The sequence below is a fragment of the Schistocerca americana genome, chromosome 3 (genome assembly GCF_021461395.2).
Source record: "Schistocerca americana isolate TAMUIC-IGC-003095 chromosome 3, iqSchAmer2.1, whole genome shotgun sequence".
Lineage (NCBI taxonomy): Eukaryota > Metazoa > Arthropoda > Insecta > Orthoptera > Acrididae > Schistocerca > Schistocerca americana.
In genome coordinates this window covers 877,929,524-877,944,050 of record NC_060121.1, presented here as the reverse complement: position 1 = coordinate 877,944,050, position 14,527 = coordinate 877,929,524, and the positions used below count along the sequence as shown (strand labels likewise).

Sequence of the window (14,527 nt, the reverse complement as noted above, 5' to 3'; positions counted from 1 at the left end):
GGAATACTCTCTTTCGACTAAAATCCATGGAGCGAAAGGCTATTTACAGGTTGTACAGAAACCAGACGGCAGTCATAAGAGTCGATGGAATGAATGGAAAGTGGTGGTTGAGAAGGGACTGAGACAGGGTTGTAGCCCGTCCACGATGTTTTTAAATCTGCATATTGAGCAAGCAGTACAGGGAACAAAAGAAAAATCTTGAGTTGGAATTAAAATTGATAGAGAAGAAATAAAAACTTTGAGGTTTGCAGATCACATTGTAATTCTGTCAGAGACAGCAAAGGACTTGGAAGAACAGTTGAACGGTATGGACAGTGTCCTGAAAAGAGAATATTAAATGAACATCGACAAAAGCAAAGCAAGAATAAAGGAATATCGTGGAATTAAATCAGGTGATGCTGACCGAATTTGATTAGGAAATGAGGCACTTACAGTAGTAGAAGAGTTTTGTTATTTGGGCAGCAAAATAACTGATGATGGTCGAAGTAGAGGGGGGGCTTATGGGCGCTCAACATCGAGGTCATCAGCGCGTCAAAGTAGAGAGGATATAAAAGGCTGACTGGTAATGGCAAGAAAAGCGTTTCTCAAGAAGAGAAATTTACTAACATCGAGTATAGATTTAAGTGTCAGGAAGTCTTTTCTAAAAGTATTTGTATGGAGTATAGCCATGTATGGATGTGAAACATGGACGACAAATAGTTTAGACAATAAGAGAATAGAAACTTTCGGAATGTGGTGCTACAGAAGAATGCTGATGATTAGATGGGTAGATCACGTAACTAATGAGGAGGTACTGAACAGAAGTGGGGAGAAGAGGAATTTGTGGCACAGCTTGACTGAAAGAAGGGATCGGTTGGTAGGACATGTTCTGAGGCATGAAGGGATCACCAATTTAGTATTGGAGGGTAGCGTGGAGGGTAAAAATCGTAGAGGGAGACCAAGAGATGAATATAGTAAGCAGATTCAGAAGCATGTATGGTGTAGTAGTTACTTGGAGATGAAGAAGCTTGCACAGTAGTAGAGTCAGTATTGCCTCACGTCTTCCAACATTTCTACGGAATCCAAATTGATCTTCTCCAAGGACGGCTTCTACCAATTTTTCCATCTCCCTGTAAAGAATTTATGTCCGTATTTTGCAGCCGTGACTTATTAAACTGATAGTTCGGTAATTTTCACACCTGTCAACACCTGCTTCCTTTGTGATTGGAATTATTATATTCTACTTGAAATCTGGGGGTATCTCGCCTGTCTCATACATCTTGCTCACCAGATGGTAGAGTTTTGTCATGGCTGGCTCTCCGAAGGCTATCAGTAGTTGTAATGGAATGACGTCTATTCCCGGGGCCTTGTTTCTACTTAGGTCTTTCAATGCTCTGTAAAATTCTTCACGCAGTATCATATCTCCCATTTCATCTTAAGCTACGTCCTCTTCCATTTCCATAATATTGACCTCGAGTACATCGCCCTTGTAAAGACCCTCTGTATACTCCCTCCACCTTTCTGCTCTCCCTTCTTTGCTTAGAACTGGTGTTGCATTTGAGCTCTTGATATTCGTACAAGTGGTTTTCCTTTCTCCAAAGGTCTCTTTAATTTTCCTGTATTCAGTATCTGTCTCACCCCTAGTGATATATGCCTGCACATCCTTACATTTGTCCTCCAGCCATCCCTGCGTAGCCATTTTGCAATTCCTGTCGATCTCATTTTTGAGACGTTTGTGTTCCTTTTTGCCTGCTTCATTTACTGCGTTCTTATATTTTTTCCTTCCGTCAATTAAATTCAATATCTCTTCTGTTGCCCAAGGATGTCTACTACCCCTCGTCTTTTACCAACTTGATCCTCTGCTGCCTTCATTATTTCATCTGTCAAAGCTACCCATTCTTCTTCTATTGTATTTCTTTCCCCTGTGCTTGTCAGTCGTTCACTAATGCTCTCTCTGAAACTCTCTACAACCTTTCTTTCTTTCAGTTTATCCAGATTCCATCTCCTTAACTTCCCATCTTTTCGCAGCTTCTTCAGTTTTAATCTACAGTTCATAACCAATAGATTGTGGTCAGAGTCCACATCTGTCCCTGGAAATGTCTTACTATTTAAAACCTGGTTGCTAAATCTCTGTCTTACCATTATATAATCATCTGAAACCTTCCAGTGTCTTCAGGCTTCTTCCACGTATACAATCTTCTTTCATGATTCTTAAACCAAGTTTAGCTATGCTCCGTGCAAAATTCTTCCAGGCGGCTTCCTCTTTCATTCCTTACTCCCAGTTCATATTCACCTACTACTTTTTCTTCTCTTCCTTCTCCCGCTATCGAAATCCAGTCCCCCATGACTATTAAATTTTCGTCTCCGTTCACTATCTGAATAATTTCTTTTTTTTCGTCATACACTTCTTCACTCTCTTCGTCATCTGTGCAGCTAGTTGGCATACGAACTTGTACTGCTATCGTAGGCTTCGTGTCTATCTTCGCTACAATAATGTGTTCACCGTGCTGTTGGTAGTATTACCAGCGCTCCTATTTTTTTTTTTTTCATTATTAAACCTACTCCTGCATGACCCTATTTGATTTTGTATTTATTACCCTGCATTCATCTGACCAGAAATTTTGTTCTTACTACATCAAACTTCAAGCTACCCATTTCCCTTTTTAAATTTTCTAATCTACCTGCCCGATTAAGGGATCTGACATTCCACGCTCCGATCCGTAGAACGCCAGTTTTATTTCTCCTGATAACGACGTCCTCCTGAGTAGTCCCCAGGAGACGCGAATGGGGGACTATTTTACCTTCGGAGTATTTTACCCAAGAGGACGCTATCATCATTTAACCATACAGTAAAGCTGCATGGCCTCGGCAAAAGTTATGGCTGTAGTTTCCCCTTTCTTTCAGCCGTTCGCAGGACCAGCACAGCAAGGCCGTTATGGTTAATGTTACAAGGCCAGACCAGTCAGTCATACAGATTGTTGCCCCTGCAACTACTGAAAAGGCTGCTGCTCCTCTTCAGGAACCACACGTTCGTCTGGTCTCTCATCAACAGATACCCCTCCATTGTGGTTGCACCTACAGTATGGCTATCTGTATCGCTGAGGCACGCAAGCCTCCGCACCAACAGCACGGTCCATGGTTTATGGGGGGGGAGGGGGGCAGTTTTGAGAAACATGTTAATCCAGAAATGCATCGATAGTTAATAATATGTATCCTGAAACTTTTCTTAAAAGTGTCTCTGACAAGGGCGTACTATCAGTAATATTTGGAAACTGTCCGAAATTGCACCTGCTATCGCAGAACTGAATAATAAAGTTACAGCATCCATTGATGAGTTTTTGCGTTAAGGCATTAGAAGAGTTTTAATGACAAGGACAGCAAAAGAAATTAACAACAGGTTAAAACTGGCGTCCAGTACGTTTAGTGAACTAGGTAGGGTTTTGTAAGTGTAGCTTCCCCTATCTCCAAAATGGAAAATTTACAGTCGCCGTGTGTTACCAGTTTTGGCATATGGAAGTGAAACATATTTCAACATGAAAACCATTCGAAAAGGAGGATCTTTCAATGGATAGAGACATGTTAGGAATTAATCGGAGACAGAGGAAAACAAACAAATGTTTCAGACAAAAGAGTTGAGAAGGAGACGCGATTATGAATGTACTGCAAATGGAACGGTGGTGGACGGGACATGTAGCCAGGCAAATGTAAGTTACGCTGAACCTGGAAACTCTCTGCTACTCTCCAATACGTGAGACAACACCGATGTGGTCTAACGTGACGTGGATGGGTTACATTCTCTCTCTCGCTCTTTCTTCCTGTTCCTTTCTTTCTGTCTTTTTTCTTTCCGTCGTTGTATCCCTCTCTCTCTCTCTCTCTCTCTCTCTCTCGTTCTTTTCTCTAACTTCTTCTCGTTTTCCGCAAATTTCTTTCTGACTCTCCCATTCTCTTCTTTCTTCTGACTCAAAGTTTTTCGTTCTTGGTTTTTAGACACGCTGCTTGACATTCGTAATGGACATAAGTGATGACGGGTATACGTCAGAAAAGTAAGAATTATTTCCAGACTTTTTTCTAAATGATTATTTACTGTGGCAGTTGAAGAAGCACACTATAAATTGTATCTCTTATGTACCAGGCACTGATCATTCTGACACATGTCTTGACATAATTTTCTGGACAATCGTTTCGTCTGAGCTTTGATTTGATGGAGATATCAACAGGACCTTATGCGTCTGCCTACGCAAGATTACTAAAATGAGTGATAATTTGACTTTAAAGAGAAATTGAAATTAATCACTGGAAAGAAAACTGTTGGTGGTGGATGCATCTTCGTTAGTGGCCAAATTGACTCCTAGAAAAATGCTATAAACTTTAAAAATACCGCCATCGGTTTTGCAGGGCCGGCATCTGTTATTTACGGGCCAAACTAAATCACAGCTTAGAGACTGTGGTCATATCATTTAAGGTTCTGCGCTTGCATTCTAGTTTGCAAAACGCTTCGTGATGATCGGCAATTAATCTCAGGGACGCTGTAGCGAGTTTCAAACGAATAGATGGTAGAATACTAATTGTATTCGGCCGTTGCGTCTCCACGCCACGATCCGTTAGCTCGTATAGCATTAAAGTATTTCATGCATCACACATCTGTCAGGAGAAATGTTAAAATGAGAACTCATGAGACTTAACTAGTTTACATTAATTTAATTGCAAGTGGTTCTAAAGCTAATACATGATGCTTACATCATCTTCGTCTACATAAAAGAAAAATTAATTAAAGATACGCAAGGAATCCAACGGTAGCGTGTCTTTTCAGTATAATGGCTAACAGACAAGAAAGAGGGAGATCCGAGCAGGAACGGTCTTCGCTTGCTTTCGAAAACAAAACAAACAAACAAAATGTATTACAATCAAGTGGTTCAAATGGCTCTGAGCACTATGGGACTTAACATCTGAGGTCATCAATCCCCCTAGACTTAGAACTATTTAAACCTAACTAACCTAAGGACATCACACACATCCATGCCCGAGGCAGGATTCGAACCTGCGAACGTAGCAGCAGCGCTGTTCCGGACTGAAGTGCCTAGAACCGCTCGGCCACCGCAGCTGGCGTATTACAATCGATCGCAGTCAACCACATGCTGACTGCCGCTATATCTTTGAAATATTATTCATGAAATAATAATTACATTTCACAAAATTTACATAAGTTATTTAGATTTAAAGTTATTTACAGTAAATAAATACGTAAGTGCATATTTTTGTGCTTTCTGTCGTTTATGCGACGTCAAGTTTAGATGAAATTACATAGGTCTGACTATGCAGTGCTTCGGACTTACCTTTATAGTCTCATGAGAATGTTTTTGAAAATGTTAACCCTAGTTTTTGCTGTGTTTGTAGAACTGGAGGACGCGGTGAGACGCGCCAGCGCCGAGGAAATCCGCATCCCTTTCGGCGTCGGCATAGCTGGCGTCGTGGCGCAGAGCAAGCAGGTCATCAACATCAAGGACGCCTACCAGGTGAGGATGTAGAGCAAGCAGAACATCAATATCAAGGACGCCTACCAGGTGAGCATGTAGAGCAAGCAGAACATCAATGTCACGGGCGCCTACCAGGTGTGGGTGCAGAGGAAGCAAAACATCAACATCCAGGACACCTACCAGGTGAGAAGGTCGAGCAAGCAGAACATAAACATCAAAGACGCCTGCCAGGTGAGCATGTAGAGCAAGCAGAACATCAACATCAAGGGCGTCTACCAGGTGAGGGTGCAGAGGAAGCAAAACATCAACATCCAGGACACCTACCAGGTGACGGTGTGGAGGAAGCAGAACATCAACATCAAAGACTCCTGCCAGGTGAGGGTGCAGAGGAAGCAGAGCATCAACATCAAGGACGCCTACCAGGTGAGCATGTAGAGCAAGCAGAACATCAAAGACACCTGCCAGGTGAGGGTGCAGAGGAAGCAAAACATCAACATCGTGGACACCTACCAGATGGGAGTGTAGAGAAAGCAAAACATCAACATCAAGGATTCCTACCAGGTGCGTGTGTGTAGAAGAAGAAAAATATCAATATCAAGGACATCTACCAGGTGAGGTGTAGTGCAAGCAAAACATCGACATCATGGACGCCAGACAGGTGAGGGTGTAGAGCAAGCAGAACATCGACATCTAGGACGCCTACCAGGTGAGTGTGCAGAAGAAGCATGTTGCGATGTACCCTCTCACTCACCGACCTCTGGTAATACGTAGGTACCTGTAACTCTGGTGCTGCGTCAGTCATTAGCTGGGAGAAATGAACTACCCAATTGTATTGAATACCGACTTTTCCCTTAGTTTACTCTTCTGTACTTAGGTAGCACTGGTATAAGACCGTGATTGAGATCGTGTCTCTTATACTTAAGAACTAGCCCGACAAATGGATACATGAGGGGAGAAATGTTGCAGTAACAATGCGATTACAAAGAAAAGAAAAGGCGCAACTCTTTCTGGACTCAGAGGGGCCTATTTACTCCCGGTGGGCGCCCTGGCAGGACAACTGCACAGTGTTTTCCTCTACAATTGGAGCCCACTACATAACAGCTTCAGGAGAAGCTTCAGTCTACATTCACCACGTTGGCCCTTTATTTCCTAAGCGTGTCCTGTCATGTTTCAAAATGAAAACTGGTCAGTGCATAAATGCATGAAAGTTCCTTCTCGTCTTGTAAAATGATTTTCTCCACGAGCACACAGATTTAAAATTACAGTAGGTCTCATGTCCTAAACTGAACATAATAATAGTTTGATTTAAAGAAAATGTAAAAATTGTTAGGTTACTTTGTAATGCCGAAATGTCACAAGGTTATCCACATCAGGGCCGCCTATCAGACGTCCACAACACAGAGACTGTAGCGGCGGTAGAATCACCACGCAGGTAAGTATACTAAGCGCTGATTGAAACTATTTGTCATTTGGCGTTTGTCACGCGACCATGAAAAGTTTCCTGGGATGACTGTGAGCTTCCGCTGTCATATAGGAGCGGCAAGCGGCTTTCGAAGTGTTGTTACTGACCTACATTCACGAAGGAAAGAAAACTTGACCGAGCACACCTTGGGGGATGATGGGACACAGCGTCGGCTGTTGGTTTTGGGCAGGCAGGCAGACGTGTTCTGCAGCAAGCAGTTGAATCTCAGCTCGTGCTCTGACCACCACCTCGAGATGTGCAAACACTGCGGGGAGGCGGGAGGCTACGGTGAGGTACAGCAGTTCTGTTGGTCTCTGGTCGCTGCGTGGGCGGAATGTCGAGACAATCCCTCGTCTCCCACCCTGCACTGCCCCGCACCCAGTTTCCTGCGTTGTATTTGAATCCCTGCTGTGTCTTATTTCAACAGATATAATAATGGCATCAAAAACAACAGCAGAAGTAAACCGTATTATTAGACTGCGTAACTTCGATAATTGAACAGGTATGTCGGGAAAGGTCGGGTAAAGTGACCAGGGCGGATAAAGTGACCGTTGCACATTTTTTATCTGAACTGTTCTGCTGCCTGCCGATAAATACTCAACTTGTCATTCTTGTCAGCGAATTTGGCAGAAGCTTGTTCCGTTATTTTCTTGTAACAACTTTTCCATTTTCTCATATAAGGCAAGTCATTTCTATTATTCTTATTACATCACTAAACATAGAGTGCGGTCGAACTTTTTTTAACGCCGCTTTTCAAACAATGTCTTTTGTCCGGGTGCTCTTTGAGATTCTAGTAATCAAGATCAACAGAAAATATGTCCTGAAACCAGAGTAGAAACCATGGGACCACGATGCGATGGAAAATGCTATTCGGGTGTTAACGAATTATGAGATGCCTTCTTCGACAGCAGCAAAACAATTTGATGTTCCACGTAATACGCTGAAAAGAAGGATTGTAGGAACACTTGAGATGCCGTAGGTTGTAGAAAGATTATTGGAAGCTTATCGAGTGTGTTCAACGAAGAACAACAAGAAGATGGCCAAGAACAGCGAAGTGTTTGCACCTAAAGGAAGGCATCAAGCCAGTGGCGCTACTTCAGCAGAAAGAGGGCTGCCGTTCGCTTGCGGAGTAAGCATGTCCGGACCGGCCGCTTAATGCCCTTAGTTTGGGAAAAGTGGCCACTGGTAAGACTTCAGAAAAATGCATATAGTTCTTATTCATTTATATTTTCATTTGCAAATATTCAGTGTTATGTCCTACTGCATAGATTCAAAATACGTAAGCAGGAAGTTTCTAGAACTAGCAGTAACCATGATGTAGTGAAAATTCTATTCTCCTTCGAGTGACCACTGTACCACATCATCCCCTGCTATAGACCGCACTGCCAGACAATGAAGTTGAGCTGACACCCTTTTTCGTCGCACAGTAGCAACAACGGGTAGTTGCGTTGTAAAACTGAGAGCTGCCATTGGACGAAATCACTTTTGAGGAATGAAGAGTCAAAGAAGCAGTAATTTTAATTAGATAATAGTAAATACCTTGCACAAACATTTTCTTTTCTATACAAAATGTTCTACTAAATATGTGAGTCGTATACTTCCGTGGCTCCACTGTGATTTCAAGGTCAACATTCAGATTTTTTGCACTAAAAATCTTTTAGTTTCTTTTAGTGCAGTCAAGCGATTAGAGATTACGTTAATTTTGCGAACCATGTAAATAATTTTTTATATTCATTTTTTTATTAAAGTGTAATAGCATTCGTTAATTGGACGTAAATGCTTGGACAGTGAATTTATATGCCCTAACACTCCTAGCCATGTGGCGTCTAATAGTACTTGTATAACTAGTTTTCACACACTTACAATATAGCATGTGAAACTCAGCTCGCCCTATTTGCCCAAGAAATTCACAGTGCCGTAGACACTGGCGAGAAGATTGATGCCGTATTCCTGGACTTCAGGAAGGCATTTGATACGGTTCCGCACTTACGTTTAGTGAAAAAAATACGAGCTTACGGAATATCGGACCAGGTTTGTGATTGGATTCAGGATTTCCTAGAAGAAAGAACACAACATGTCATTCTTAACGGTTCAAAATCTGCAGATGTAGAGGTAATTTCGGGAGTACCGCAGGGAAGCGTGATAGGACCTTTATTGTTTACAATATACATAAATGACTTAGTTGACAACATCGGTAGCTCCGTGAGGCTATTTGCAGATGACACGGTTTTCTACAAGAAAGTAGCAACATCAGAAGACTCGTACGTACTCCAGGGGGACCTGCAGAGGATTAATGCATGGTGCGACAGCTGGCAGCTTTCCCTAAACGTAGATAAATGTAATATAATGCGCATACATAGGGGCAGAAATCCATTCCAGTACGATTATGCCATAGGTGGTAAATCATTGGAAGCGGTAACGACCGTAAAATACTTAGGAGTTACTATCCGGAGCGATCTGAAGTGGAATGATCACATAAAACAAATAGTGGGAAAAGCAGGCGCCAGGTTGAGATTCATAGGAAGAATTCTAAGAAAATGTAGCTTACAAAACGCTTGTTCGTCCGATTCTTGAGTATTGCTCATCAGTATGGGACCCTTACCAGGTTGGATTAATAGAAGAGATAGACATGATCCAGCGAAAAGCAGCGCGATTCGTCATGGGGACATTTAGTCAGCGCGAGAGCGTTACGGAGATGCTGAACAAGCTCCAGTGGCGGACACTTCAAGAAAGGCGTTACGCAATACGGAGAGGTTTATTATCGAAATTACGAGAGAGCACATTCCGGGAAGAGATGGGCAACATATTACTACCGCCCACATATATCTCGCGTAATGATCACAACGAAAAGATCCGAGAAATTAGAGCAAATACGGAGACTTACAAGCAGTCGTTCTTCCCACGCACAATTCGTGAATGGAACAGGGAAGGGGGGATCAGATAGTGGTACAATAAGTACCCTCCGCCACACACCGTAAGGTGGCTCGCGGAGTATAGATGTAGATGTAGATGTATTCATACTCCATTTTTGAAAAGACATGCTCATTTCATGCTCCTGATACAGGCTCCAGCCGATGCGTTGCTCCACCTGACGCTGGAGGCATTTTATACTGGATGCCATGTACCAGGGACTAGCCGCTCCTTTGGAGAACAGACGCCTTAACAACTGAAAGTATGACACATTTCTCACGCTTATGTTATTAAGTGAAGTATTTTCACTGGGGGGAATGCAGTGGGGAAGCCAGTGGGCATTCTGGTGAGATCCTCTCCTGGAACTGCAGGTTATGTAGCAAGAGTAAGTTGATAGAAGAGCAGGAGCGTAAGATCTGTGCCCTTCAGGTGCAGTTGAAAAACGCACAGGAGGAGCTAGACAGGATGAGGAGGGAGAAGGGGGTTGGGGAATGGGAGCTGGCTGTTGGCAAGAGATCTGCTAGGAGAAGGAGATTTTCAGATAGTTTTACTATTGTTGTTTGCAATAGATATGACCAACTGTCAGAGTCTAGTGGAGACGAAACTCTAGTAGCTGTAGATGTAGGAAGTATGCAGCAGACCTCAGCAGTTACGGTGGCTAGGACAGTTGCAAAGTCTAAGAGAAAGAAGAAGGTTCTGCTGTTAGGTAGTTCTCATGGTAGAGGTGTAGGCCAGCAGTTGCAGGAAGTGTAGGGGAGTGAGTACCAGGTCACCAGCATTGTGAAGCCTAATGCAGGATTGGCTCAGGTGACTGTTAACATAGGGGGGTTGTGTAGGGATTTTACTAAAGAGGATCAGGCAGTGATTGTGGGTGGGGCTGGTAATAGTATTGATAGGAATGGGGCGTATGAGATAGATGGTGGCCTGGAAAAGATAGCCACTCAGACTGGCAACACGAATGTGCATTTCGTGGAACCGTTTCAGCGTCACGATCGGCCTCATCTTAATACAGCCGTCAAGCGTAATAACATGAGACTTGGGGGTGCGCTGATGACAGAAGGCATGAGTCACATTTCTGTGGTGTCGGTGGAGTCTATCAGCAGGACGGGTTTCACTAGACATGACCTGCACCTCAACAGGTATGGAAAGGGGAGGTTGGCAAAGCTTATAGGTGGCAGCATAGGTGGGGGTGGTGGGATCAATCATGGGAAAATTCCTGTACTAGTGGGTGTTAGAGCTGCACCTTTTTTAGATTGAAGTCAGCTGATAGGTATTCCTGCTTAAGGGAAGTCTCTCTAACAAAGAAACCACTTTCGACAAAGCTTAGGTATACGAGTAATGAGGGAATTAGTATATTTCATCAAAATATACAAGGTATTAGAGATAAAGTTAGTGAACTGCTTATAGATGTTGACTCTGAAATTACTGGTATATCTGAACACTCCTTAAATAAGGAGATAATTCAGAGGCTTCCTTTACCAGGATACAGGTTGGCTGGCAGCTTTTCGAGGAGCTCTTTGCGGTGGGGGGGAGTAGCCATGTATGTGAAAAACGGTATCCCATTTGAGTCAATTGATGTTCCAAAGTACTGCACTGAAAAGGTGTTTGAATGTTGTGCAGGTGTGGTTAAATTTAGTGGAGTTAAAATTCTAACTGGTGTTATTTATAGATCCCCAGACTCCGATTTCACAACATTTTTGATAAAGCTAGAGGAGGTTCTTGGTTCACTTTATAGGAAATACAAAAAGTTAGTTATATGTGGTGACTTCAATATTAATTGTATAAGTGATTGTGCAAGGAAAAGGATGCTGGTAGACCTCCTTAATTCATATAATCTTATACAAACCGTATTCTTTCCAACGAGAGTGCAAGGGAACAGTAGAACAACCATAGACAACATTTTTGTTCATTCCTCATTACTAGAAGGGCATTCTGTTAGCAAAAAAGTGAATGGCCTTTCAGATCATGATGCACAAGTTTTAACTCTAAAAGATTTTTGTGCTGCGACTCATGTTAAACATAGTTATCAACTTTTTAGGAAAGCTGATCCAGTTGCTTTAGAGACCTTTGTAAACCTTATCAAGGAACAAGAGTGGCAAGATGTGTATAGTGCTGATATAGTAGACGATAAATATAATGCTTTCCTCAAGACATTTCTCGTGCTCTTTGAAAGCTGCTTTCCGTTAGAACGTTCAAAACAGGGTACTAGCACAAACAGGCAGCCTAGGTGGCTGACTAGAGGGATAAGAATATCCTGTTGAACAAAGTGGCAATTATATCAAAACGTTAGAAACAGTCAAAATCTAAATGCAGCAGCCCATTACAAACAGTATTGTAAGGTGCTTAAAAAGTTATTAGGAATGCAAAAAGTATGCGGTATGCAGATAGAATAGCTAAGTCTCAGGATAAAATTAAAACCATATGGTCAGTCGTAAAGGAAGTGGCTGGTCTGCAGAGACAGGTCGAGGATATAGAATCAGTGCGTAGTGGGAATGTTCGTGTTACTGATAAGTCGCATATATGTACAGTATTTAATGATCACTTTCTGAATATAGCAGGTGAACTAAATAGAAACCTAGTCCCAACAGGGAATCATATAGCGCTCGTAGGAAAAAGTGTTCCGAGACTGTTACCTGAAATGGTACTCCATGATACTGACAAGAGGGAGATTGAGTTAATAATTAAATCACTAAAGACCAAGAACTCTCATGGATATGACGGGGTATCTAGCAGAATACTAAAGTATTGTTCTATGTATGTTAGCCCAGTACTTAGCCATATCTGTAACTTTTCCTGACCGATTAAAGTACTCGGTACTGAAGCCACTTTATAAAAAGGGAGACATGGATAATGTTGACAATTATAGACCTATTTCTATGCCATCGGTGTTTGCTAAAGTTATCGAGAAGTTTGTATATACAAGGTTACTGGAGCATTTAAATTCACATAATTTGCTGTCAGGTGTATTGTTTGGTTTTAGAATTGGTTTAACAAGTGAAAATGCTATATTCTCTTTTCTCTGTGAGGTTTTGGGCGGATTAAATAAAAGGTTGCGAACGTTAGGTGTTTTCTTAGATTTAACGAAGGCTTTTGACTGTGTTGACCACAAAATATTACTGCAGAAGTTGGACCATTATGGCGTAAGGGGAGTAGCTTACAATTGGTTCGCCTCTTACTTCAAGAACAGAAAGCAGAAGGTAATTCTCCACAATATTGAGAGTGGTAGTGATGTTCAGTCCCAATGGGGCACTGTTAAGTGGGGCGTTCCCCAAGGGTCGGTGCTGGGGCCACTGCTGTTTCTTATTTATATAAATGATATGCCTTCTAGTATTACAGGTGATTCAAAAATATTTCTGTTTGCTGATGACACCAGCTTGGTAGTGAAGAATCTTGTGTGTAATATTGAAACATTATCAAATAATGTAGTTCATGAAATACGTTTGTGGCTTGTGGAAAATAATTTGATGCTAATTCACGGTAAGACTCAATTTTTACAGTTTCTAACTCACAATTCAACAAGAACTGATATTCTGATCAGACAGAATGGGCATATTATAAGCGAGACGGAACAGTTCAAGTTCCTAGGTGTTCGGGTAGATAGTAAGCTGTTGTGGAAAGCCCATGTTCAGGATCTTGTTCAGAAACTAAATGCTGCTTTATTTACCATTGGTACAGTATCTGAAATAAGTGACAGTTCAACACGAAAAGTAGTCTACTTGGCATATTTTCATACGCTTATATCATATGCTTTTATTTTTTTGCTCAAAATCGGGCTGTTCGAGCTATATGTGGTGTAAGTTCGAGAAACTCTTGTCGACCTCTATTCAATAGACTGGGAATTCTGACATTGCCCTCACAGTATATATTTCCTTTAATGTCGTTTGTTGTTAGCAATATTACCTTATTCCCAAGAGTTAGCAACTTTCACTCAGTTAATACTAGGCAGAAATCAAATCTGCATGTGGAATGCACTTCCTTGTCTCTTGTGCAGAATGGAGTGAACTATTCTGCTGCATCCATTTTCAATAAACTACCACAAGAACTCAAAAATCTTAGCAGTAGCCCAAACTCTTTTAAGTCTAAACTGAAGAGTTTCCTCATGGCTCACTCCTTTTATTCTATCGAGGAGCTCCTGGAAGAGCTGAAAAATTAAGCAAATTCCAGTATTACATTGTTGATTTCCTTTATTTAAACTTACGAATTGTCGCCTGAATACGTTTCTTGTATTTCATTTTATCTGTTTCTACTATCGTGTTATAATTTCATGTACTGACTCGTTCCATGACCATGAAGACTTCTCCTTAATTTGGTCCCATGGAACAATAAATAAATAAAATAAACCATTACTGAAATTAACATAGGTGGTGATACAAATGAGCCGGCCGCTATAGCCGAGCGGTTCTGGGCCCTTCAGTCCGTAACCGCGCTGCTGCTACGGTTGCAGGTTCGAATCCTGCCTCGGGCAAGGATGTGTGTGATGTTCTTAGGTTAGTTAGGTTTAAGTAGTTCTATGTCTAGGGGACTGATGAGCTCACATATTAAGTCCCATAGTGCTTAGAGCCATTTGAACCATTTTTGACGCTAACAATACCGTATTTCAGTGCTCTCCAGCGACGCATTCGTAAATGAAGCACGGCGTTACTAGCACTGGATAAAACTGCCAGTGCCCGAAACAAAATAGTATCTTTAACACTATCAAAAC

General features: G+C 41.9%; 1 protein-coding gene across 1 annotated transcript in view; it reads left to right on the top strand.

Annotated features, from left to right (window-relative positions):
- The window catches only part of LOC124606457 (cGMP-specific 3',5'-cyclic phosphodiesterase), a gene marked incomplete at its 3' end in the record, with an annotated part of 598,053 nt that overhangs the window by 100,087 nt on the left and 483,439 nt on the right, over positions 1-14,527 (top strand). Inside the window, exon 4 of the mRNA XM_047138439.1 lies at positions 5,374-5,492. Coding sequence (XP_046994395.1) covers positions 5,374-5,492 — 119 coding nt within the window. The remainder of the gene's footprint in view (positions 1-5,373; positions 5,493-14,527) is intronic.